The sequence below is a fragment of the Haplochromis burtoni genome, unplaced genomic scaffold, assembly GCF_018398535.1.
Source record: "Haplochromis burtoni strain Fernald_Lab_line unplaced genomic scaffold, NCSU_Asbu1 Contig_118, whole genome shotgun sequence".
NCBI lineage: Eukaryota > Metazoa > Chordata > Actinopteri > Cichliformes > Cichlidae > Haplochromis > Haplochromis burtoni.
The window spans coordinates 113,922-139,444 of NW_024582479.1; the positions used below are offsets into that span (position 1 = coordinate 113,922).

Genomic DNA, 25,523 nt, shown 5'->3' on the forward strand with positions numbered 1-25,523 from the left:
GACTGCCAATATGCACCGCGGGAAACTATGAGGGCCTCACATGAGAGCGAACAGTAAAACCCACACTAATCAATATACTGCTCCGCTTCAGACATACCAGTGTTATCAATCACATACAGTACAGTAGGTACATAGCAGTACTGTAATTCTGCTTTGTGTGGTGCGGCAGCAAGAATGATTTATGCTTACAAGGTGTCTCATGACATGGAGACAGCTGTGCAATATAATGCTTTTCAGTACATAAGAACTGAAATAAAAGCTACCTTTTTATTGTTTGGTGGTTATTGTGTCAAAGCGTTATTGATTCGCCTCTGTTGCTTTTCTGTTGGTAGGAATGCGTTCTATTGTAAGGCATACCTTATATTTTCCTCCGCAGGCGTTTACTCTTACATACGCTGGTATCAGTGAACATATAAAACCAGCCATAGTGCTCCTTCCGTAGAGCAGAGCTTCGCAATCAACCTAGCCACATACCCAAGACTCCAGTCTCCTTAAGCCCTCCAAACTTCTGCATGGCTTTGATGGCCTTGGTCAGGGCCTCCTTGGTCTGAAGCTGGCCAGTCACAGGATCAGGCGGTGGGAGGTACCCAAACTTACTCAGCCAGTCCTGAAAGGGAAACAGAAGACACAGAGTTTAGTCGTCACTCCAGGCACCTGAAAATATTCAAGTGCCCTAAAGATGTTGAGACCGTCTTCAGTTTGATCTCTACTGAATCTTATTTGTATATTTAGAATCAAAAAGAGCTTTGTGCTTCTGTGCAACTGTTTGTGCGTCCAACAAATGAAAAACCGTTTTCCTTCTCTTAACAGAAATTTGGACACTATTTGTCAGCATTTTTTAATTGCAAGATGTTTGAATGGCAGAGAGCAAACTTTAATTCTTTTGCTAACATCTGACTAAACCAAGTCAGGTGTGAAATAATTAATTTAAATGTTATGTAATATATATAAATTAACCCCTTAAAGCCTGAAATATTAAATATTTGCAGGAAAAATTTTTTGGGGGGGGGCAGATTTTTGCAATTTCACTTTAATTTCCCTGTATTTGGTGGAAACAACAGTAGACGACAATGTGGGGAATCCCCGCCCCGCCTCATTGTTTTGTAATAAAACAAATATCATTAACAGCGGCTCAGGTCCAGCTGTTCGCTGACAATGAGCCAGTATGCACAATATTAGGATCTTGGATGTTTCTTATTTATATGCAATCATTTTTAAAAATATAAATGCTTTTATGACAGGTCAAAACATCCACTGCAAGAGTCCTGTACCACGATTAATTCAGATATGCTCTGTCAATTTTATTATGAAAACTTTCCGAAGGTTATTTTTCGATCTTGTGTATCATGAGTTTAAATTGCAGCTAAATCCAACCTCTTCCTTTTTCTCTCAGTGCGTCACTCTCAGGTATCCATTTCAGCTCAAACCCTCAATTTCCGTGAACTGATGGCTGGTCTGACAAATCTGTTTTTTAACGGTTTTAATGGCTAGATCACTACTCATCAGAAAGGAGCAACAAGGAGCTATTGCAAGACAAGGTAAAACATAAAAATAGGATTTTTAAGACCCATTTGACTGATATTTGGTGATGTAAAAATCTGATATTCAGATGTATATTTTTAGACATGTAATATATAAAATGGTTTGCCTGACTCTGCTCGGATCAGCTGGCTGTCATATTTGTGCCATTCCAAAAACTTGTCCCTGTGATGGACAAACCATGCAACATTAATACTCATAATAATGTTGAAGGGTGTTTCCGCTGATTCTACAATCTCTTATTTCCACCAGTATTTCCACTCAGAAAGGAAGGTTTTGACTTGACTTGGTTTTTAGAGTTTTCTATAGTTATATACGGGAAATTGGCTGAAATTGTCCCCTCATTAGACTGCAATTCAGGGAATGATGTTAGCCAATAGGTCTTGAGAGCAACTCCTTCACAGGAATCAAACCTGCCATTTTGAAACCTGGCATTGAGGCAACGCTGTGGTCCAATAATGAGATGTAGACGTTTACCATTGGTTTAGCAGCAGGGGTCCGTTCTTCGTACCTCGCTAAGTAAGTTAGCTGGATTTGATTGTTGACGATTTCGCGTGATCTTGGATCGTTCGGTTCCCCGAAGCTTATCCGGGACTTGCTGTCATAGCAACAGATCCGTAAGCGTAAACCTGCTCGGGAGCAGGTTTACTTTATGTAAACAGGATTAGATCGCGGCCACGCAGGTATGTCCGCTTCATTTATAAGAAAGCAACAGCGATATTCCACCACTGTTTCACCATAAATAAATAACATCAATGTAACTAAAGACAATGCAGCACCTGATCCATTTATTGATTTCACACAGATACATACAGGTCATTTCCTAAAAAAGGGAAATGTACTATTAACATTCTATTTCATGTATTTGATTATTTCAGATGTAATTCATATTTTAGAGTAGTAATAGTAAATTACTTCGTGTAATCAAGATGAGAGACCACGGCTATAAAAGCGAAGGTGGATTTGGGAAGCCTGTCGCAGCCATGTCCTGTATTATTCAAGCGAGGTACGAAGAACGGGCCCCGGGCCCGTGGTATACCATCGCCATTATTGTGTTGTGTTTCTGTCAATGTTATATGACGACCCCACCCACATTGAGGCGGGGTCGTCAAGGGCTTGGGTTTCATAAAAGCCTTTTTTTCTATATTAGAGGAAACAAGCTGTTCATGTGTTTGCTTACAATATCTGAATGCTTCCCATATTTAGACCCTACCCTTATGTGGACATTATAATTTAAGGTTACGTATAAATGCTACCTTATATTTTAATGTCCTGGCAAATGTCGGGCAGACAGCCCTCTTTTCATTAACCAATAAAACTGAAGCAACTGTGTTCGATTTTGTTGCTTTTAATACCCGTGTTCACGGCAGGTGGCTGCAACTGGATATAAAAGGATATTGGAGGGCAGATCTGTTATTGAGACATAATGTTCACTTTTGCTGTGGTACAAAGGTTAGAAAGATGAGAGGCAAAAATAAACATAAAAAAAAGAGCTGATTCAGAATACTGAATGGCATATGAGCTTTGGCTTGATACAGTTGACACATAATATGTGTGTCACCTGGGTGAAAGGAATTGAGATTCTGGGGCAGGTATTGCTGAGCAGGAGGTTCTAGATAAGCACTTTAAAGTTCAAAAGCAACCTGGCCCACCTTTCAGTGACTGAAGAAAATGTCAGCATACTCAATGTTCTGGCAGGAAAATAATGATATAAGACTGTATTGTTGTTACGCTTTAGTCAGTGTGAGTCTCGCCAGCTAGAGCACAAGGTCAGGTATATAATAACACCTCTGCAGCTACTATAGATTCAGGAACTTGCTTGAGGTCCACCTTACTAATACTTAATCCTAGTAAATCTAGTAAAAGAATGACTTCACCGCATCACCCTACAGCTGCTACGTAGAGGCACTCACTGTACATGTTTTGTGTGAGAAAAAAAACATGGCGGCAGAAGTACTTGGCCTTGTATGCATTAGTGGACCTTTTGGCTATACTTTCGCTGAAAGAGCATCAATCAAAAGTGTTAACTTTGCAGTTAAAGGCCAAGGCAATATGTGCCGCACATTTCACACTTAAGCAGTTCAGTGTGCATTAAGTAATCACAGAAATGCATTAGAGCGTTTATGGACCCACTGAAGAGGAAAATGAGCAGAAATCAAATCAAATAAAACAACACCAGGAAAAAAAAAATGACAATTTGGGTGAGCATAATTAGATTTTTTATAATGTTTACAAAAGACTCCTGAAATGCAGTTTCTGCCTTTCAGTTCATATATGGAATGTATTTGGAAGTATTACACATTACACATTGTGGCAGCCAAAAACTCACTAATGCTAATGTGAAGGTACGTAGGCAAATAAATGACACCAAAAGCCACATTTGATTACACTAGAACACGCTAGAAGAGAGAAACCTTGCAGGGAAAGAAAATGTTATATATGATGAAAGGAATGAGACCAGCCACATGAGTTTATTCGCTCTAAATCTGTGATTGACTGTAGCACGAGGGGCTCATGCAGATGGAGGAGACTCTGCAGTTCTTTAATCGTGCATTATTAAAAAATGCAGATATAAAGAAGCAACGGCACAAAACAATGTCTGCATCCCCATATTCTTGGTCTCAAATGAGAAACACACACGCACAAAAAGCATAAAACACATTCTGCCAAGCCTGCTGCCATTTTATTGGGCTCTTTGTCTCAACAATCCGGTTTTTGTAGTCTCACAGTTTCTCCACTGCGGGTGGCATGAAAGTTTAGATTTCAGAAATTTCTTGTCTCTGTTGTATGAGAAGAAGAAAGAACAAGTTGAGGAACAAGTAAAGAACTGGTTTAAAGGTTGTTTGATTTATTTAAGGGCAACACGAGAGATGGAGATAGTACAAATGTACTTGAAACACAGAAAGATAACTGCCCGTGTACTGCTGTATTGCTGTACTGCATTTCCAGCAACAGTAACAGAAACATGTATTTTCAATTTGTGTCCATCTCAGTTCTAACCTTTAAAATCATTTAATCTAACAAACCCTCCAATCCCTCAACTATTACCAATTCAGGAAGTTTTTAACCCTACATCAGACTAGCATGAGCATAAAAGTAAGTAATACTACTAATAATACTGTGAATGGATTTTAGCTTTGGTGCCTCACAGAGAAAACATGATTACAGCCACTTCCATGACTCTGCAGCTTTGCAAGCAAACTCAGCTACATGCTTACACCACGTCAACAGAGCCAAGGGCTGGGGGCACCCTATGCCCCCCTTCTGAACATGCCCCTGGACTCTGTTTCATTCATATGAATTTTTAAAGGCTTGGTAACCTAAATGTTCCCTAATTGTGCATTTAGACTATATATCTATAATAGGCTTTAGCTGCAATTTATAAACCCTTTGTTAATTAAAAACAAAACTACTGCCAACTACCTATTGAAATAATTTTTTGTCCAACATTCCTGCCCACAAACATCCATTGCCAGTCTCGAATAGCATGTAGAAACCAGTGTGACCTGTACTTAACAACAAAGGCGAATAAGTGTGTGGAGGTTTTGAATGAAGAGGATAAAATTCTGAAAATGAAAGAGGAAGAAAAAAACCCAAACTTGAATATCCTGGTATTATTTGGCAGGGAACCTGTTTATTACAAAGTTGTACTTCATTTTTTTGTGTGTGTTTTTGAGCACAGAGCAATATCATTGTCCTATCCTGTCAAGAACCCCCAAATCCATCATCCATCTCACTGTCAGGGCTGCTTACCAACTGTTCACAAAGGTTACTCTGAATGCATGTTTCCGCATATAAGACCAGAACTGTGTGAAGGTCAAATAAAGTTTGAACTTAACAAAGCAAAAACACTTAATAGAAAAGCACAGTAGGAAAAAATGAAGACAAGACTGGAAAAAGAAATGTAAATGGTAAACTGGAGAAAGATAGCAACACAAAGGACACCACTGATGAAAAGGACGTCTTAAGTCTTAAGATCTGCTAATGCTCTAGGGAACTTTCTGTTGTACAGCCTTGTAAACATCAAACCAAACCACTGACTATGATTTCACACACCACAAGAGAGACAGGGAGTGTGTAAATGTGAGTCATGCATGAGCCGCATGAATAAAATTGACCAAAAGCAAAGGCACTAAAACAGAGATGTGCACACACACACATAAAGGGCATCCTGTGTTACCTATTAGTCTTATTCTATCTGACCGTCCTAAAAATGGATGTTCTTTCAGAACGAGGTAGGAGAGCAGGTCAGGTAAGCACCGCATCTCCCGATGTGTGTTTTAATACCAACTGCATGTGTGAGTTGCATCCAAAAAAGAAAGAGCTTTTAAAGTTTTTAGCCAGATTGGTTTTATGAGTTCCTGTGACCATTTGACTGCTTTTTCCACCATTAAAACATGTTTCCTATTCAACAATGAGAAGTCAAACTGAACACAATAGCTTTTGCTTATAAAAATGAACAAAGTGGGAACTTTAAAAGCCAACAGTGGCAACGAATTGGCATTAAAAAGGCACATTTACAGTTATATGGTTTTACAGTTACAATATACCAGATTTTAGATAAAAATGGCCAAAGGAGGAGCTTATTATGGAGAGATAGCCACTTTTTGTGGGATTTGTAGCTGCTTCCCAATGAGACCCTTTGATCTCCCAGTTGTTTTAATCTAGAAACGAAGCAGTACAGAGGAACTTCTGCAACAACGCAGAAGAGATAAAAGAATAAATACATAACTGCACACAGACTCAATCTTTTAAACACATCATCCAGTAAACACAAAAAATATCTTTTTTTTCTTGTATCATCGTCAGTCTTTTTCATAATACAATCTACCAATTCCTCTTGCACAGTAGGTCTTCCCAATTTTCCCATTTACATGAACATGCTATGTTTTTTCTATTTGTGTGCCAGATCAGGAAGCCAATGAAGTCATACAGAATGCAAACTGTTAGTGAGAGCTACAGCAATATTTTTTATTATGCTTTTACCAAATCAGTTGTATAAATTCCTGTGACCCTTTCATTGCTTTTTCCATTGCTTTAAATCAGGTTTCTAATTCAACAGTGTGAACTGAAGCTGAACACAACTGCTTCTGCTTGCAAAACTGAGCAGACAGGCACTTTAAAAGGCAACAATGGTAAGGAATTGGCACAAAAAGGATTTAAGTTTTATGGTTTCAATAAATTACTGCATCTATTTCCCATGTTTTGTGCAAAATGTAAAGAAAAGAGGGGTGACTCATGCACACATGTTCATATAATTAAATCCCTGTTACGTATTAATTCATTACTGGTTTGTTGGTTTGATTATACACACTGAGTGAGTCATTTTTCTATGGTATAGTGATCTCGCCTTCTGCTTGTTAGTATGTTTTTGTGTCTTTTATATTGTTGGAGGACTGTGCCATAGTACTCAAATATGCTAAGAGCTTCAGGACAGTCTATGCTTCTGGTTGCACCTTAGCCCTCAGTCTATTTAACGTTCACCTCCTTCCCTCATGCTCTCTCCCCGTCTCCCCTTCTAACACCGACTCAGCGTCGCCCCTGCATATCTTGACATGAGGTCAGCCAGTGAACATGATTTAAATCAGTTTCCTACAAAACAGAGGCGCAGGGGATAGAAGAGCAACAGAGTGGGAAAAAAAGGGCACACTGATGAGAACACAGCAGCAAGTTAGCGAGAGCAGTTAACAGACAGTAACATGAAGCTGATCTTGTCAGCTTGTCCTTATCGCTCCCAGGTCAAGATGAGCAAAATAAAGATTAGATGTTGGACCAAAGCAGCATGGGTGTGGGAGACAGACGAGGTAGAGGTGAATGTAATGTTGCACGGTTTAAAGAAAACAAATGGCAGGAAATACTTCGTGTGCTCAGGGGAAGCATACATTCACGGTGATATTCACAATATGTGGAAATCGCTGCGTTTAGATTACTTTATGTTAAGAGCACTCAAGGGCTGTTACTTAAAAAAAAAGTGATTTACTTGCAGGAAAGGGCAGTGCACATTGAGTAACTTGGAAAATCCTTCTGGACTCGTTGTGCAATTTGTTTCGAATGTGTGGCTTCCTGACATATAGCCATTTTTGTGGGATTTGTATCTGCCTCCTAATGAGAGTCTTTGATCCCCCAGAGTTGTTTTAATCTAGAAATGAAGCAGTACGGAGGAACTTCTGCAACAACACAGTAGAGATGAAAGAATAAATGCACAACAGCACAGACTCAACCTATTAAACAGAAAAGCTTGCAAACAGAAACAGATAGGTAAGTGCATCACCTTGTGTCATCGTCAATCCTTTTCATAATGCAATTTACCAATTCCGCCTGCACAGTAGACCTTCCCAATTTTCCCATTTACACAAAATGAAAACACTATGTTTTGTTATTTATGTGCCAGATCAAGAAGCCAGCGATGATACACAGAGTTCAAACTGATTAGTGAGAGCAGCAAATTAAGGGAAAAAACTAACTTCTGTTAACCCCCCCCCCTGCCCCCCAATGTGTTCACTGATAATGATAGTGATTATGTAACATAATTATATGTCTCATCTGTAAACAAACGGTTCACTGTTTCACTAAGACGGTGCACTTTTAATCATGCTTTTCACAGCTCTCCTAGCAGACTGCGGGGTCCGAGTCTGTAGGTTTAGTACAGTACATTACACTTCGGTGAGCATGCAGGAGGCATGCTGTGAAAATGGCAAAAGCCCTAACAGGTAACGTCAGGGCCATCCTGCATGGAGTTTCTCATTTATCCCACTCCGGGATGTGGCTGACTGCATTTTTAATATTATTGCTGTTGTACTTTGGGATAATGCTTCTTCCAATCTTCCATGAAAACAAGGCACACATGATAAAAATAAAACCAGCCTTGATTTATCAAACTGTGGAGGAACTGTGATTTTGAGATGCTTCTTCTTCTTCTTTTTTTTTTTTGAATGTGACCGGCTGTCACAAATACAATTTTTATCTGTAGTAATCAACAGTGAACATTCAAGGATTTTATAACTGCAAAGTTGTCTGACAAAATCACCACGCACAGAAGTTAAAGCTGAGGGCTGTGCTGTGATTTCAGCTGTAACTGCATCAGTGGGAGATACAGTGTTAGACAGTGGAACAAAAACACAGAGACAGAGAGAGAGGCAGGTGTGCCCGGGGGGTTGGAGAGCAAGATTTTAGTTCACTCAATCAAGTAACAACAGAGCTGCGTTCATTCAGTGGGGTGAACTGAAGGGTGATGATCAATGTGGGATAGGTAGGCAGGCAGCCAAGCTGAGACTGTATATTTTTCCACAATTAACAAATATTCACATCCCCAAAATGAAAACCAACATCTAACCAGTGAAGTAATCTTAGTATTCCAAAATCACTGCCTCAACGTGATGCACTTAGGTTCATAATTTTGGCTGTAGACTGCCACGGTTAAAGGTACACTCAGAAAAATTATGGTTCTTAAATGGTTCTTCAGATGTCTTCATGGTTCTTTAAAGAACCATCATACGTCAAAGAACCTTTTTATTTTGTGGATGGTTCTTCAGCTGTTACAAATGGTTCTTTAAAGAACAAAAGGTTCTTCATCCTTAGCAATCTAAGTTTGATGGTGTAAATGGCATAAATATTTATTCACTATAATGAGGCTGTGAATTATACTGTGTGTTTTCTTTGTGTGCATGTGTGTGCGAAGGGGAGGGCGGGATACCTGGCAATTACCCTTTAAGAGAAGATGGTAGGAAACTGAATATTCAAATAAAAGTTAGAAATATTTGCAAACAGTAGACACAATACACACATTCAAATACTGTACTTTAGTTTTAAATTTTAATAAAGCATTACTATTTTCTACTCCAAGGCATTACTTTTGAGATTATTATATATTTTTGAAAATATAGCATAATGATAATACTAGTTATTAGTCCGCGATAGCACCACACGAAGTAACGAGTAACGACCCTATCTAAATCCCAGTAACGACTAACGCGTTCCTGATTTTGGCATAATAACTAGTTACCGTGCTCGTTACCACAATAATACGTAGTTACTGTAACGCGTTACTTAATAACGCGTTAGTCCCAACACTGTTCATCACTGAGTAATTTGTTAATATGTGTTTCGAGCCAAATAAATGACAGGGAGAGAGACAGTGACGTCAGAACACGTCATACTATAACCTGCCGGGAGCAGACGGAGGGGTCAGTCGTTGGGATGCGCATGCGCAGACAGAGTGTGCGAGCGGCGGGCCTTGACCTTTCGGGAAAAAAAGCTCACGGACGGTGACAGCGAAACGGATAACAGTCTTCAGTACCTGCTGGACTTTGAAGCTGTGGATTCTGGGACTGTTGGAAAAGGTAAAACATTTTCATTAAAACCTTATTACTGTTTTATTTTTGTTACTCGTCATTGTAGCTTGCTGTTAATGTTGTGCTAACAGTAGCTATTAGCTAGATACGTTAGCCCTTGTCCACCATCATACATACAAGCTAAGAAGAGGTCGTTATACTAACAAGAGGTATCAACGCTGGGCCAAAGTTCAGCACATGGTTAAAGTTTGTAATCCAGCCAGGGTGTAAATATCACTCAGCAGCCAGAGCTGAAGCAGGTAGCATCAACACATAAATCTACTCTACCCGGCTTAAATCACAAGAGCACCTCTGACCAAAAAGCTGTAGATTTTTCTTGTTTGCACAAATTAATCCAGATTCACATTAATTGTGTTCACAGCTCCAACAAAATGAGGAAGAGGAGGGGGAGAAACACAATTAGGTTGAATTACAATTGGATGGAAGGCGAGGACAAGGAGAAGGAAGCTTAGGATGAGGAGGAAGAGAAGCAGCAGGAGCATCTTTAGGGATCCCTATGATGTCATTGAGGTTTGTTTCATTAATATGGTCCTCTCACAAAGAAAGATGACTTGTTTTAGTTCACCTACTTCCTGTATTAAATAGTGATGTGCAAAATGTTGTGAAAAACCATGGAGCAGGTACGTATAGTGCATCTGCAGGTAAATGAACATCAAATCTCTAAGACAGACTGAAATCTGTATATTTATCACCCTTATGATAAAACCCATGTCAGCCATTGGTTTATGGACTTTGTATTTTGAAGCCTCAACATTTGCTTTATTGCTGTTGCTATGTTGGGACCATATTAGGATGAGGGATCAGAATCTGGAGTCATGCACACTATTGTTTCATTTAGTGTGTATCCATAAGATTCGTACAGCAGATCCAAGTTGTGCCTTGAAAACAGGAAAGTCGTCTGCATAGAGGAGAACTGTAATAGCAGGCTTGTACAAAGTGAGGCTTTGTGCTCTCGTTTTACTTCTGTCACCCTGTTTTGATGCAGATTTCACTTGAAATCAGGCAAGAACTGGACTTATTTTTTATGTGTTCTTGTGAATTGATTGTGTATCGCATATGTTTGATTTGACTTTCTGCAAGACAACAGTCGTCCACTGGCCAAAAAAGTTTTCCAAATACCTCCACGTGATCTAGCCTGGATTTAGAAAAGAATAGCAAAAAAAATCTGCACCTCCTGCTTCAGATGCAATTTGTGTTTCTGTGTTCAGAGGCAGCGGCGAGAGGGGAGACCTCGGCTCATCCAGCTGGAGAGCCTGACCAGGAGGAGTCGAACATTAACTCAGCTCTTCCAGGGCACCCTGCAGACTCGGCTGTTGGCATCGACGAGGGATGACGTGAACGCCAAACTGGAGTCCATCACAGGTCAACTGCAGGTATGCGAGTCAGACCTTCTGAGGAGGGTTTCACTTTTCTCTCTTCTTTATAATTGACTCTTTTCTCTCTCTTTCAGCTCCTTGTCTCAGAGTGGGAGGGATTTGAAGCACAAAGGGAGGAACTTGTCGTTTGGTTGGCTGATATGGATGTCCCGAGTGAGGTTGACCAGCTGACAGGAAACACCAGTGAAAAACTGAAACAACTGCAGGTGTGGGCTTGTTTTGATATGACATATACAGGGAGTGCAGAATTATTAGGCAAGTTGTATTTTTGAGGAATAATTTTATTATTGAACAACAACCATGTTCTCAATGAACCCAAAAAACTCATTAATATCAAAGCTGAATGTTTTTGGAAGTAGTTTTTAGTTTGTTTTTAGTTTTAGCTATTTTAGGGGGATATCTGTGTGTGCAGGTGACTATTACTGTGCATAATTATTAGGCAACTTAACAAAAAACAAATATATACCCATTTCAATTATTTATTTTTACCAGTGAAACCAATATAACATCTCCACATTCACAAATATACATTTCTGACATTCAAAAACAAAACAAAAACAAATCAGCGACCAATATAGCCACCTTTCTTTGCAAGGACACTCAAAAGCCTGCCATCCATGGATTCTGTCAGTGTTTTGATCTGTTCACCATCAACATTGCGTGCAGCAGCAACCACAGCCTCCCAGACACTGTTCAGAGAGGTGTACTGTTTTCCCTCCTTGTAAATCTCACATTTGATGATGGACCACAGGTTCTCAATGGGGTTCAGATCAGGTGAACAAGGAGGCCATGTCATTAGTTTTTCTTCTTTTATACCCTTTCTTGCCAGCCACGCTGTGGAGTACTTGGACGCGTGTGATGGAGCATTGTCCTGCATGAAAATCATGTTTTTCTTGAAGGATGCAGACTTCTTCCTGTACCACTGCTTGAAGAAGGTGTCTTCCAGAAACTGGCAGTAGGACTGGGAGTTGAGCTTGACTCCATCCTCAACCCGAAAAGGCCCCACAAGCTCATCTTTGATGATACCAGCCCAAACCAGTACTCCACCTCCACCTTGCTGGCGTCTGAGTCGGACTGGAGCTCTCTGCCCTTTACCAATCCAGCCACGGGCCCATCCATCTGGCCCATCAAGACTCACTCTCATTTCATCAGTCCATAAAACCTTAGAAAAACCAGTCTTGAGATATTTCTTGGCCCAGTCTTGACGTTTCAGCTTGTGTGTCTTGTTCAGTGGTGGTCGTCTTTCAGCCTTTCTTACCTTGGCCATGTCTCTGAGTATTGCACACCTTGTGCTTTTGGGCACTCCAGTGATGTTGCAGCTCTGAAATATGGCCAAACTGGTGGCAAGTGGCATCTTGGCAGCTGCACGCTTGACTTTTCTCAGTTCATGGGCAGTTATTTTGCGCCTTGGTTTTTCCACACGCTTCTTGCGACCCTGTTGACTATTTTGAATGAAACGCTTGATTGTTCGATGATCACGCTTCAGAAGCTTTGCAATTTTGAGACTGCTGCATCCCTCTGCAAGATATCTCACTATTTTTGACTTTTCTGAGCCTGTCAAGTCCTTCTTTTGACCCATTTTGCCAAAGGAAAGGAGTTGCCTAATAATTATGCACACCTGATATAGGGTGTTGATGTCATTAGACCACACCCCTTCTCATTACAGAGATGCACATCACCTAATATGCTTAATTGGTAGTAGGCTTTCGAGCCTATACAGCTTGGAGTAAGACAACATGCATGAAGAGGATGATGTGGACAAAATACTCATTTGCCTAATAATTCTGCACTCCCTGTATTTGATATGAAACATACGTCAGAGACATTATCCTAAACTGGACTAACAAAGGACCATGAGTACACATGAAACGTACATTACATAGCGTAATGCTAAAGTTCATTGATCATTTTAATCATAAACTTGTTGTTGAAATATTTTTACTGAACATGCAAACATCTGCTGATGAAAATGTGTTGATTTATTGGTCTGTTATGAAGCTATTGCTATTTCTAATGTGTTTTATCACTTTCTGATGTTTTATTAATTAAACAATACATGTATTATGTTGTGTTATCTGTAGCTATATATTATTAGGGGTGCAACGATATTCGTATCGATATTGAACCGTTCGATACAGTGCTTTCGGTTCGGTACGCATATGTATCGAACAATACAACATTTGTAATTTATTTTATCAATTTTCCTTCTGACGATGCTGTCTGTGTTGAGCGCTCAGTGAATCTGTGTTCGACTACTCCGCCTAGGCTGCACTGTCGAGCGCAGATCCACTGAGCGCTCAACACAGACAGCATAGTCAGAAGGAAGAGCGCAGGGCAAGCTAGCGAGACAGAAGTTAAGCTCTCCTTGCAACAGGCAAATTGAACCTCATTCAGATCTGGCGTTTGGAATTATTTTGGTTTTCATGTGACGTATGACCCTGAAGGTAAGCGAGTCATGGACTAAAGTAAAACAGTATGTTGGATGTGCCAGCAATGCTCAATTACATGGGTGGGAACTAGTGTGTTAGCGCAGTTAGCTCGTTAACGTGTTGGCCGTCTAGCCCCATGCACGGAGCGATCGGCGGTAGCTCGTTAACGGAGATTTGCCGTGTTGTGGCGTTAAGGTCATTTCAACGAGATTAACCTGAAAGCACTAGTGGGAACACAACGAATATGACTGCACATTTACGCCGACATCATCCTAGTGCAAAGACAAGTGGAAGCAGACAAAAAAAAGCAAGCATGCTACTAACTTTAGCCGAGTCATTTAGACAGCTGTTAGCACATGATTCTCCTTATGCTGCTGAGAATATAGCCCAGAAGAAGCGGATAGTATAGCTTTTATTTTGGAAAGAGACATTTCTCTGTAATAAACTCTCTTTTCCAAAGATGAGTGATTCCTCAATCAGATACAGGGCTCGCAATATCGCTAGCCCGACGTCCGGGCTAGCGATTTTTTTCAGTCGGGCTACCAAAATCTATCTCTCCCTGCCCGTCGGGCTATTGTAGGAAAAATATATGTCAATGCTTTTGCATTCTTTCGAAATGTAGCTGGGTAATTATGTCATTGGCATCGGTGAGCCACTGTCAATATGTGACATATTGAATCGCGTTTGAATTTGCGCTTGTTTTTTTGCTTTCACTTTGCAATCGTGCGAACTGTGTATAGAGAGCGACAGCACTGATCTGTGAGTGATGATAATTTGGCACCAATTCCTCTGACATCGTCTTATTAATCGTTAGCTTACTATGCAAACATGACAAGTGAAATCTCCCGCAGCAAGCTTAAACATGTGAGAGGTTGATCGCGCAGAGAATCGCTGAGCTTATGTGAGTGCGTGTGTAAAAGCATTTCAGTTCTGCTGAGCCAAATAAGACAGGTCAGGGTGAAGAAGTGACAGCCAAAGAAAAGCTTACCACAAAACGGAGAAGTTATGACAAATCAGACTATAAGGCAAAAAGAAAGTGCAGCTTTATGGTTTCATGGACAAAAAATTTCTGTGGCTGCAATATGATGAGCTAAATAACCAGGGCTGCACATAAGTGGTCCGCAGGTGCGCATTCGCTGTCAAAATAAAAAACACGCACAAGGGTTAGGGTTAAATTTAAAAACTGTACTTTTGAGTTAAAATATATATTTATAATTTTAATAAATGACAAATTAAAAAGCATGAACATTTTTTGTATCGAAAAAATATCGAACCGTGACACCAAAGTATCGAACCGAACCGAACCGTGAATTTTGTGTATCGTTGCACCCCTAGTATTTATATATATTTATTTATAGTATAGCAAATATATTTAATTATTACTGTTTAAAACACTAATATGTGACATGTATTAGTAGTGATGTTGTGCTGAGGGTTAAAATGCCTTTTTGTCTTTTGGTAACTACAAAATGACAATAAACCATTAATATATGTCTATGCTGTGCTCGTATTTATTTTACCCTACTCAAATTCAATTTATGATGCATTTTATTTTGAAAGATTTAAAATGGTTTTTTAAAGAACCACTCAAAAAAGGTTCTTTAAAATGGTTCTTTTAAAGAACCATTTTTAAAAAGGTTCTTTGAAAAACCTTTAAAGGTGCCCCAAAGAACCATTTCTTGATGGTTCTTTGGGGCACCTTTAAAGGTTCTTCAAAGAACCATTGTTTGAAAGGTTCTTTGTGGCACCAAAAAAGGTTCTTCTATGGCATCAGTCTAAAGAACCACTTTTGGTTCCAGTTGGCACCTTTTATTTTTCTGAGTGTAAATCAAAAATAATAACACCAAAGTACTGTTAGGATTGTCTGTCACTGTTTAGGACTTAGAGCCACTTTCATTCATGGTTTTTCATTTCCAGAGGCTCAAAAATAACTGGACTGACAAACAACTTTAAACATTAGGACTGTTTTCAAGCAGTATTAACTTTGACAGCATTTTTTTTTTTTTTTAAATTTTAGTGTTTGGCTAAAATTTCATGTAGTTTTAATTATTACTTAGACGTCTAAATTCTTTTTGTTTTAGTTGACTACATAAGATTATAGTAGACTGAACCTAAGGTTGATGTTTTGGCACGTTTTCATGAGAAACAGGAAAGTCGCACTCTTTCCCCGCAGCCAGAGCTAATGTGTGCCTCTAACCTTACTGCACAAGGATATTACTTCATATTGGATCACTTCCAAACTTGTCCTGCCTTTCTAAACAACTTAATTACTTTGCATTGGCTCGCGTAGCTGCAAAATATTTTATTTAGTGTCAATACATTTCAGCACAGTTTTTGTCCTCGTGCAGGAGTTTTTATTTATTTATTATCTTTTGTTAGCTTATTATTTTTTTCAGAAATAAAATGGTTGTTGATGAAAACTATGACACAAATTTTAGGTCAATAAAATTTACTCTGTTTTTAATGCTCGGATGATCCTTTGCAGTCAAACTCATGAACCCATGGCATCACTGAAAGCCGTTTCCCTTCTTGAGATGCTCTGACAACTCTTTTACCACAGTCACCTTCAGCTGCTGCTTGTTTGCGGGTCTCTTGGCTCCAGTTTTGAATTTAGTAACTGAAAAGCACGCTCTGCTGGGTTGAAATCAGGTGACTGCTTCTCAAAGAAAACCTCGTTTCTTTGTCCCGATACGTTTGGCCTCTTGTAGACGTTTTTTGGCAACGTCTAATCTAATCTTGCTCTTGAGTGTAACCTGTCATTTGCACCATGTTGTTAAACCTCATTCACAGCGTCTCTTTTATTGTGCTCTTTGGTAAGCCCACCTCCTGAAGTTTTTTTTGTTGACTTGTTAAGATGTTGTGAATGGTTTTTCTGTGGCCTTTCAAGCCTTTTAGTGTTGCTGAGCTGGTCACTGTCATTCCTTCTTTTTAAGATTTGTTCACCCCTAACATTTTGGCTGTTTCTATGACAGGTTTGGTTTTTCAGCTTAAAAGCCTCCTTCACTGGCATCTGCACAATTCTCATGTTGGGAATTCATGTGAAAAGATACCAAATGCCATTTCAGCACTTGAAATCAACAGATCTTACATCAGCTTAATTTCTCATGGAATAACAAGAGAAAAAAACAGCGATGCCGTGTGTAAGAGGAGCTGCAATTCCCAATACCTTTGTGCAACAATTTGGGAAAAAAAAGAAAAGACATGTGTCATTATGTAAAAACCTATGGACTTGACTGTAAATCTGGTAGTCACTTTTTACAGTGTAAATTGTTATAAACTTTATTAAAACTAATTAAAAACTTACACGTTCATGAGCTAAAGCCACGCTTCTAACTCACGTCAAAGCCTCCAAGAGACTGCAATAAAGGCCATTTCAGTGTTTTGTATCTTACACCCAGCAAAAGACTGAAAACATAAAGAAATGTGTACATGTCAGCAATGTAGTGCTATAGTCCTTTTTTCCTTTCAAATTTAGGACTCAAAGTACCTTGGATTGCAAGATTAAAGTCTGGTTGCAAGATAAAAATGAAAGGTCACAAGATGATTATCACCACAGAGTAAGAAATAAAAAAACGAATTCTCTGGTCATTGTGAAATACTGGATTGTTTGACCTTTGCTGGCTTCAAAAAGTATTAAAATAGCACAATGTGAGATGGGAACTATACTACATATTGCGCATGCTGTCACAGGGCGCTGTGAGGAGATGTTCGTTTGCTCTATAGTGGAAGGTCTAAAACTGTTAATCACTGTTGCATTACACATAATGCCACTTCTCACCCATGTAAACATCCCACAAAATGCAAAGCAGCAAGTAAGTCACTGGGGTGTATAACACCACTCTGCAGTATTTGACATGGCTCCAAAGCACTCCACTGTAGTCTTACTGAATCCACACTTGATTATATTATACAGCGATGTCACTTTTGTGCCGCTGTAATTGAATCATTTAGGCATTCACACATTTCTGTGCTTCTCAGGCTCTCTTGGAGACAAATTATCATTAAGTACTAAAGTAAATATTAAATCCTCTGAGCTTATGTTTGTTCTCTTTCACACCTCCTTATCTTTGCAATAAAATTGGTTTGCTCTGTTCTGAACCCTGGTTACGGTAATCCTATCAGGAGTAAAAAGGAAACACAATGTAAATGTAAAAGTCATTTCTTGTTCAGTATCATGTGTCCCTCTATTGCTTTGCTCTATTTTATACTTCTGTATCCCCCCCCCTTTTTCACTTTTATTCTTTGCCTGTTTGGGCAATGCTTCGTGTAGAGTGGCATGTTCTGAGGAAAATAAGAAGGATGTTCCCCACAGACACAAAACTATAGAAAGTGGACACTGAGACAAAAAGACAGAGGCATTCTGTATTTATCTCAGATAAATTCCCCCATCCTCCTGTAACAGATTAAAGTCATTCCAACATCATAGAATACGTCCTGTCAAATGGGAAGAATCCACTTCTTGATTCCACTAAAGGTCAATATCCATCCCCTTAGCCTCTATATAAAGCTCAGGCTGCTTCATCCTTCTGCTTCTGAGCTGCTCCATCTGACAAAACCTCCCTGTTTTCCCCTGATGAACAGCTTATTGACAAGAAATGAGTCATCGGGAGACGCTTAACCCCACAACCTCACTGTCTCTCAACGTTCAGTGAAGTAGCGGGGGCCACTTTAGAGTTTACATTTTTCTTTAATGCCTCGGGGACACAGGAAGACTTTTATTTTCCTCTCCGCTAAAAGATTCTATGAAGCGCTTGAAGAAAATGCTTAACTGTAACGTTTTAGTAGAAAACTGCAGTCTTCTTACGTTTAGATAGCTTTACTAAACTAAGGTAGTTCAGAAATCCATCTTAACACTAAAGAGTCCTTAGTTCCCAGCAAATTATCACACTTCTCAATCCTTTCAGCATCTAGTATGTTACCTACTACTGCCACATTGTCCTTCTTTTGTAAATCCTTTTGTGATTTTATACAGTATTAAGTCATTTCTGTCACGGTTTGCGGGGCAAGCCGTGTGGAGTTATGAATGAAGGATCCAAGATGAAGGCACTGACTTAGATGTGAGTGATCTTTATTTATGATAACAGAAATATAAACAAAAAGCGAAGGTGGCAAAAACAGAACTAAGAAAGAGCCTAAACTGGAAAAACTAAGAACCAAACTAACAAACCTGAAGTAGATGGAGAGCAAGCAAACACCGGGCATGATAAGCAGGGAGAAACGTACGGAGGAAACACAGAGACTGACTGAACCGCAGGGAGTACAGAACCAAAACCTAACAACTAGCAAATCTTAACAGAATACATAACCAGAATAAACAAGAACATAGGATAATATTAATAAATACAAAAGCCTGAGTCAACAGACTTCAGACGATTTCTGACCACCACGCCACCATAGATAGACTGTACATAAAAGATGGTCGAGGCCAACGGTTAACCTTTTTTCCTGTTTCTTTTCTTTTTTTTAGTTTAAGGTCAGTTCTTCAAGGTCAGCATTTTGACTGTACAAAAGTCATGGTGTTTTTAAACAGTGATGCACCGCTAGGTTAATCTGATTAGGAGACCGAGGACACGGCCCCCTAATTTACAAGATAAAGATCAGAAGGTGTAAAAAAACAAAACAACCAAACAGACAAACAAACAAGAAAATAAAAAATAAATACCTAAAACAAACAAAAAAAATGTGCTGGCAATTTTCTGCTAGTACATTATCCATTTTTAAATGTAAATTTATAGGCATTTAGACATAAATGGTTAATTGTAAACTTTAATACAAGGTACAAAACCAAACCAAAACAACCAAAAAAACCAGTGAAGTGAGGTAGCTCTGCGGCACACTGGTGTGCTGTCCAGAGCCTGCCTCTCTCCCTGTGACAGCTGGGGTAGGCTCCAGCACCTCTTTACCCTGAGTTGGATAAGCAAAAGAAAATTGATGGATCAATGTTGAAATTCAAAATTTCATATACCAATTTGATAACGGTGATAGTTCAAAGCTGAGCACAAAAAATATGTGGATTACCAAACAAATACCCACAGTTCTGCATATGAAAGGCAGTCGTCAAACATATCTCTTATTACACTAAAAGTCTATAAAGAAAATCCTGCCCCTTTTGTGGCACAACAATCGAAAGCTTTAAGCCAAGCACATTTCTCTAAACCATTTCTTTCAACGACGCCCCGGCAGTGTATGCCATAGCAACGGTGATGCTATCACTCTCCAAAGCAGTTGAGGCAGCTTTCCGTTTTATTTCTCAGGTTTATACTGAAATCATTTACTTAAAGCATTACATTTGGATGATATAACTGCCAGGCAATGACAGCATGTGTGTTAGACTAAGGAGCTCAAAAAAATCCACAACTAGTGGCAGACACTTTGAGCAAACAGTATTTCCTTTAGAAATGAAATATTTAGTCCTTGTGCAAACAGAGGAGGTGAAAGAAGCAGGATATAATAAATAGAAGCAGAGAGATATTGCAGGTGAGGTAGAAGGATAGTTGCACAGCCTTAGAAACACATTTGATAGCAAACAAAAACATTGCTGCTAGATTGCCTGGTAGCAAAAAGTGAGAATTAACTCGAACCTTGACATCATCCGTTTCCTGTGATGCATTTTGCTCATCTGTTTTCTCAGTTCTCACAAACAGGACTTCCTTGGAGAGCCAGATATATTTGGCACAGAACGAGGAACTAGACCAGCGCTAAGGAGCCAGACCACATCATTTTAAACCCATAGGGGCTCCGTCTGTTGATCACTGGCTCGACCTTCTTACAAGCCAAAGTTGATGAACTCTTTGTGTGGTGTAAATATAAACGCTGTTCACTGGTCCTCACTCACTGTAAGTAGAAAGTTGCTCATATTCCCATAAATGATCATATTATCACTGTCAGGTTAAAAAAAATTGGCTCAATGAAGAATTGTTTTGGAAAGAATTTAATTTTTAAGCAAAAGTTAAGCAACTTCAATTAGTGGCAAACTGAGGCATTTAGCATGATTTATTATCTTAAGGAGATTTCTTCACTTTCCATGTGAAATTTAATATGCACATGCTTTATTTTGAAAGGACTGGAGCTGAAAAAGACACATTGCCTGAACCCACACATGTTAGACGCAACAGAGGCCGAGGACGAAGGAATAATTACTAACAAGGTCAAGCATGTTTTAGAACACTGACGAACCAAAGCACCACATGGCAACCTGTCCGTGGAAACAAAACAGGGTACTTAAATGAGCAGCTGTAAACATTTTTTTATCATTTTTGATTAATAAATTCAAATGAATGAATATTTGGAGCTCTGTAGTGATAATTATTTCCAATCTGTGCATAAAAAAGATTTATAAAAAGTTAAAAATGCTAGTAAAAGCAGAAAATCAGAGCTAACTGGAAGTTGTTCGCATATTATAATACTGTGTATTGTTCTATATTGTAAACAATGCACAGTCATTTTGTGAGTTTAACAGGTGGTTAGTTTTCTATGGCTACAGAACAGGGACATTTAGAGATGCTCACAATACCACATTAGTCCACATTTCAAACAAAGATGGGAAGCTGAGCTCTGGCTAGCATTAGAAAATTCAATTAATTTCAATTTAATTCAGTTTTGTTTAAATAGCACCAATTGCCAGTCAGTCGCCTCAAAGCGCTTGATTTCGTAAGACTTCTAGGAAAGACCTTCCAATATTAGAAAAAACCCTAAAAATGAGTTGACTCCCTATGAGCACACACTTGGTGACAGTGGGGAAGAAAAACTTCTTTTTAACAGGAAGAAACCTCTTAGTTAAGAGTGTTCTTATGATTTCCGTATGTTCTTCTAATGATGTTTTTTGATTGTGTGTTTGAGTTTGTACCTTTTTTGTAGACTGTACTTTTGGGTCCTTGTGTTTTATTAATCCTGCCCTCCTGTCTTCTCTGTGTCAAGAGTGCGTTTCTGTTCCTGTGTTCTTTTACTTCCTGTTTTATTTTGTTAGTCTTTCAACTTTAGTTCTTCTTCCCCTGCCTCGTTCTCAATAATTATCCCCAGCTGTGTTTCCTCCTGTTACCCATCCTCTCGTTATCTTGTGTTTGTATAAAATGGCTGTATCCCAATTCAGGGTCTGCAGCCTTAAAGTACGCAGCCTCAACGATCCTCAAGGGCCGCGTACTCAAAGACCGCTAAGGCCGGAAGTGCGAGGCTTGTGGAATGGGACGGTCTAGCCTCCGTTGCGCTGCCCAGGTTGCCTAGCAACCATGATACTGGAACAGCTGGAAACGTTTCATACAGCTTTGTTTGACAGAAATGAAGGAGAAAACCTTTTATTCATTTGTTTGTTTGTTTCTACATGAGCTTTGATCATTCTCTGTAAGATTAAGCTCAGCTATTGAACGGCGTATATTTTAAAGTAAAGGCTTTAAGTTAGTACAAACGTCACTAATGTCACATAACTTTGCCGACATGTGGCCAACAGTAATGTTTTAATGTTCTTCGTTATTAAACATTTGCACATAAATAAGTGACATAATATTCAGTACTTACTTAAAGTTTACTCTTCGGCCGCCCCTCATCCGCCGTTTTTTTTTCGGCAAAATTATCCACACCCACCACCGCGCTATGCATTCTGGGATATGTTGGGCCACGAAGTCTACACCGCCACGTCCTTAAAATTCAGGGAAATGAAGGACGCATTTGAGGGCCGCATTTCGAGCAGCCTTCGAATTGGGACAGCCTTCGTCGCGTCGCTGTGACGTAATCGGCCTTAAAATGCGTACTTTAAGGCTGCAGACCCTGAATTGGGATACAGCCAATGTCTCAGTCTCCTCATGTCCTCTACATTATTTGCCCAGGCTCTGCTGACGTCTTTGTTTTGTATTTTTTGTTGGCAAGAACTGAAAGAAAACTGCCCTTTAGTTTACATGTTTATGTTTTGTCTCCTGAGCCCTGCATTTGGGTCCACATCCTGTCCTGACAATGGTGACTATACTACTATTACTGTACTATAGTACACTATTGGACTTTATTCATGTATAAATTAGCCTGCATGTCAGCAAGTGGCATAAATAAAAGAGTTAAGAATCTGCATTCCTCTCTTACAATTGTAAAACCTCAGTACGTGCCTTCTGGGAAGGAAACACAGCTGTTAATGTCTGTATCAAACAAAATAAATCACATCTATAAACCTGCTGCTAGATCCGAAACGCGTAAAAAATCCATCCGCAGTATGGAATTAAGTGATTTATAGAAATCTGTGAAATAAATGAAATGATAAAATGATAAAGTAAAATAATAAAAAATTAAAACCATCATTAAAGTCTAGATTCAAGACAAAATTATAGCTAGAGCATTACTGTGAAATTCGTTCTTCCAAAAGGTACACGGACTAAGCAACATTTCTACCAGCAACTTATAAAAATACAGCAGATTTCTTAGTTTTTGTTAAATTTGAAAAAAATATAAAACAAACCCAATCCTCAATTCTTTCATTCTCCAAGAACTACCTGGATACTCTCGCCACATGAAGCCAGAATTGTAGTGTACCAAGAGAAGTCCAGCCCACAGCACCAGTGTAGAGTCTGATAATGGACCCAAGGATTTCATCCCTATCTGTTGGCTGTCAGGGTGCAGTTACCTAGCCTGTAGAGATCTGTGTGTCACTCTGGATATGCCTCCCCAAACCATCACTGATCCACCAAAAACCCGGTCATGCTGAATGATGTTATAGGCAGCATAATGTTCTCCATGGCTTCTCCAGACCTTTACACGTCTGTCACATGTGCTCAGGGTAAACCAGCTCTCATCTGTGAAGAGCATAGGGCACCAGTGGTGGCCAACTCCAGTCAAGCTCCACTGTGCCTGACAGTGAGAACAAGACCCACTAGAGGATGTTTTCTGCATTGCTAGATAGACAGATTGCTATGGTTTCAGTGCTTATGCGTGTGCTGTAACGTTTTTCTGTGGTGAACAGAAAGCTGAGGGCAAGAGTGAAGCTGTCAATTTACCACATGATCTGCATTCCTACCCTCACATATGGCCTCAAGTTGTACTCCTTTACATTGAAGGACCCAGTTAGGGTGGTCCAGGCATCTGATTAGGATGCCTCCTGGGTGTGAGGTGTTTCAGACATGTCCTACTGAGAGGAGGCCCTGGGGCAGACCCAGGACACGTTGCAGAGATTATATCTCTCAGCTGGCCTTGGAGCAGCCTCCACCCTCCCACCCACTGGACCAGGTTAATTAGCAGAAAATAGATGGGTGGATGGAGGGATAGAAATGTTGCTTTATTTAAATAAAATCATATACTAATTTTCACTAGCCTCTCTCTTTCGCTTAATTACTTTTTTTTCTTGAAAGCCTCTCAAATAGATTTTAAAGGGAAAACGGACGATTTGACCAATTCTGGTGTTTTTATTATCTCTTTGTGATGACGTGACTAGTTAAAACATTATTTATGATCTAAATGGTCTCCACTGTAGAGCAATGACGTGTTTGATTCGCTCTCATGCCCATGCCTCAGTGAAATCTGACACAGAGGAGAGAGCTTCTGCTGCCAGCACAGTCCTTCTCAACACCAACTGGTCTTGCTCTAAATGTCTTGTGGACTTTGCCCCATTAGATTTTGAACTTGTGTTTCAAATCCTGACCTTAAACCGAGCTTACGTTTCTCATCAAGGGGCTCATGAGCCCATCTGTGTCAGTGTCTGTTCATGGCCATTTGTGTCCAACTGTAACATGATGAAATACCGATGCCCATCTTTCTTTTAACACTTCAGTGTCACCCCCATGGGTTTGTGCACTCGACCACAAATGATTTGCAATGGATGGAATTTACTTTTACAAGCTTTCACAGTCCCTCCTCTTGCCTGCAGTGGCCATTTTTTAATACTGTACTGGACACATCCAAGGGATCCAATTTGATCAGTAGGCGAGAGGATAACAATCTGCGGATGAATGTCAGCCAAGGTAGTTATGGTCTTCTTCTATGGTTTTTAAGTACACCCTTAAAACTTAAAACTTACAGATTGATATTTGTGTGCAGTTTGGAGTCCAGCACCAAGAGCACATCAAAAAAAGTATATGTACAATATTTGGCTGAATGGCCTGGAAGTTTCTTTTCCCACAAAAAACACACAGTTGTGTGTATTCACATCTCATTTTAACATTTATATGACTACAGAAATGTTTAAATTTAAAGAGACTTTTCCAGAGTAGTCTCAGACATCCGTTTGTAACTCCAGCTGTTTATACACGTGAGCTCTAATGTCGACTGATTTTGTGGCTCCGTCATATCTTTTTGTATAGTTAAAAACCACAATACTAGAACAACTGTTTTTTTTTAACTATGCCTCAAAAACTAAGTATTTTGTGTTATGTTCCCTGGGGTTGGTCATGCTTTTGAATTTAGATTCTTTAGTTAATATGTTTGAGTTTGGCTTATATTCTGTGGCTTCTTACTTTTATGTTTTTTCTTTTTTGTATTTTGGTTCATGTCTATCTATATGTTTAATATTATATAACGGATATGGCTAAACCTTCTAGGCTTATTAGAATTTATACAACCCTTCAAAACACTGCGAAGCAGAAAGTAATTTCTGGTGATTGACAAATAGAAGGGCAGCATGGTGGCACGGTTGGTTGCCTCATTGCAAGAAGGTCCCGAGTTGGGGAGTCACGTGATGGAGCGTTTGGGAATGGCCGCGCCATAGAGAGTCTCTGACTCCCGTCGACCCTACATTAGTTTTAAAACAAGGTAAACGCTCCCAAATAATATATTTCCTCACTGCGGTGACTTGCTAGATCAGTGTCCTCGAACTTATTGAGAGACATGGCCACAGGAACTAAGAAGAAGAGCGTGCAAAC

At 39.5% G+C, this 25,523-nt stretch overlaps 1 protein-coding gene across 1 annotated transcript in view; it reads right to left on the reverse strand.

The window, feature by feature from the left end:
- mmp17a (matrix metallopeptidase 17a) overlaps nt 1–25,523 on the reverse strand; it is a 121,244-nt gene that overhangs the window by 39,271 nt on the left and 56,450 nt on the right. The window contains exon 2 of the mRNA XM_042223691.1: nt 475–607. Coding sequence (XP_042079625.1) covers nt 475–607 — 133 coding nt within the window. The remainder of the gene's footprint in view (nt 1–474; nt 608–25,523) is intronic.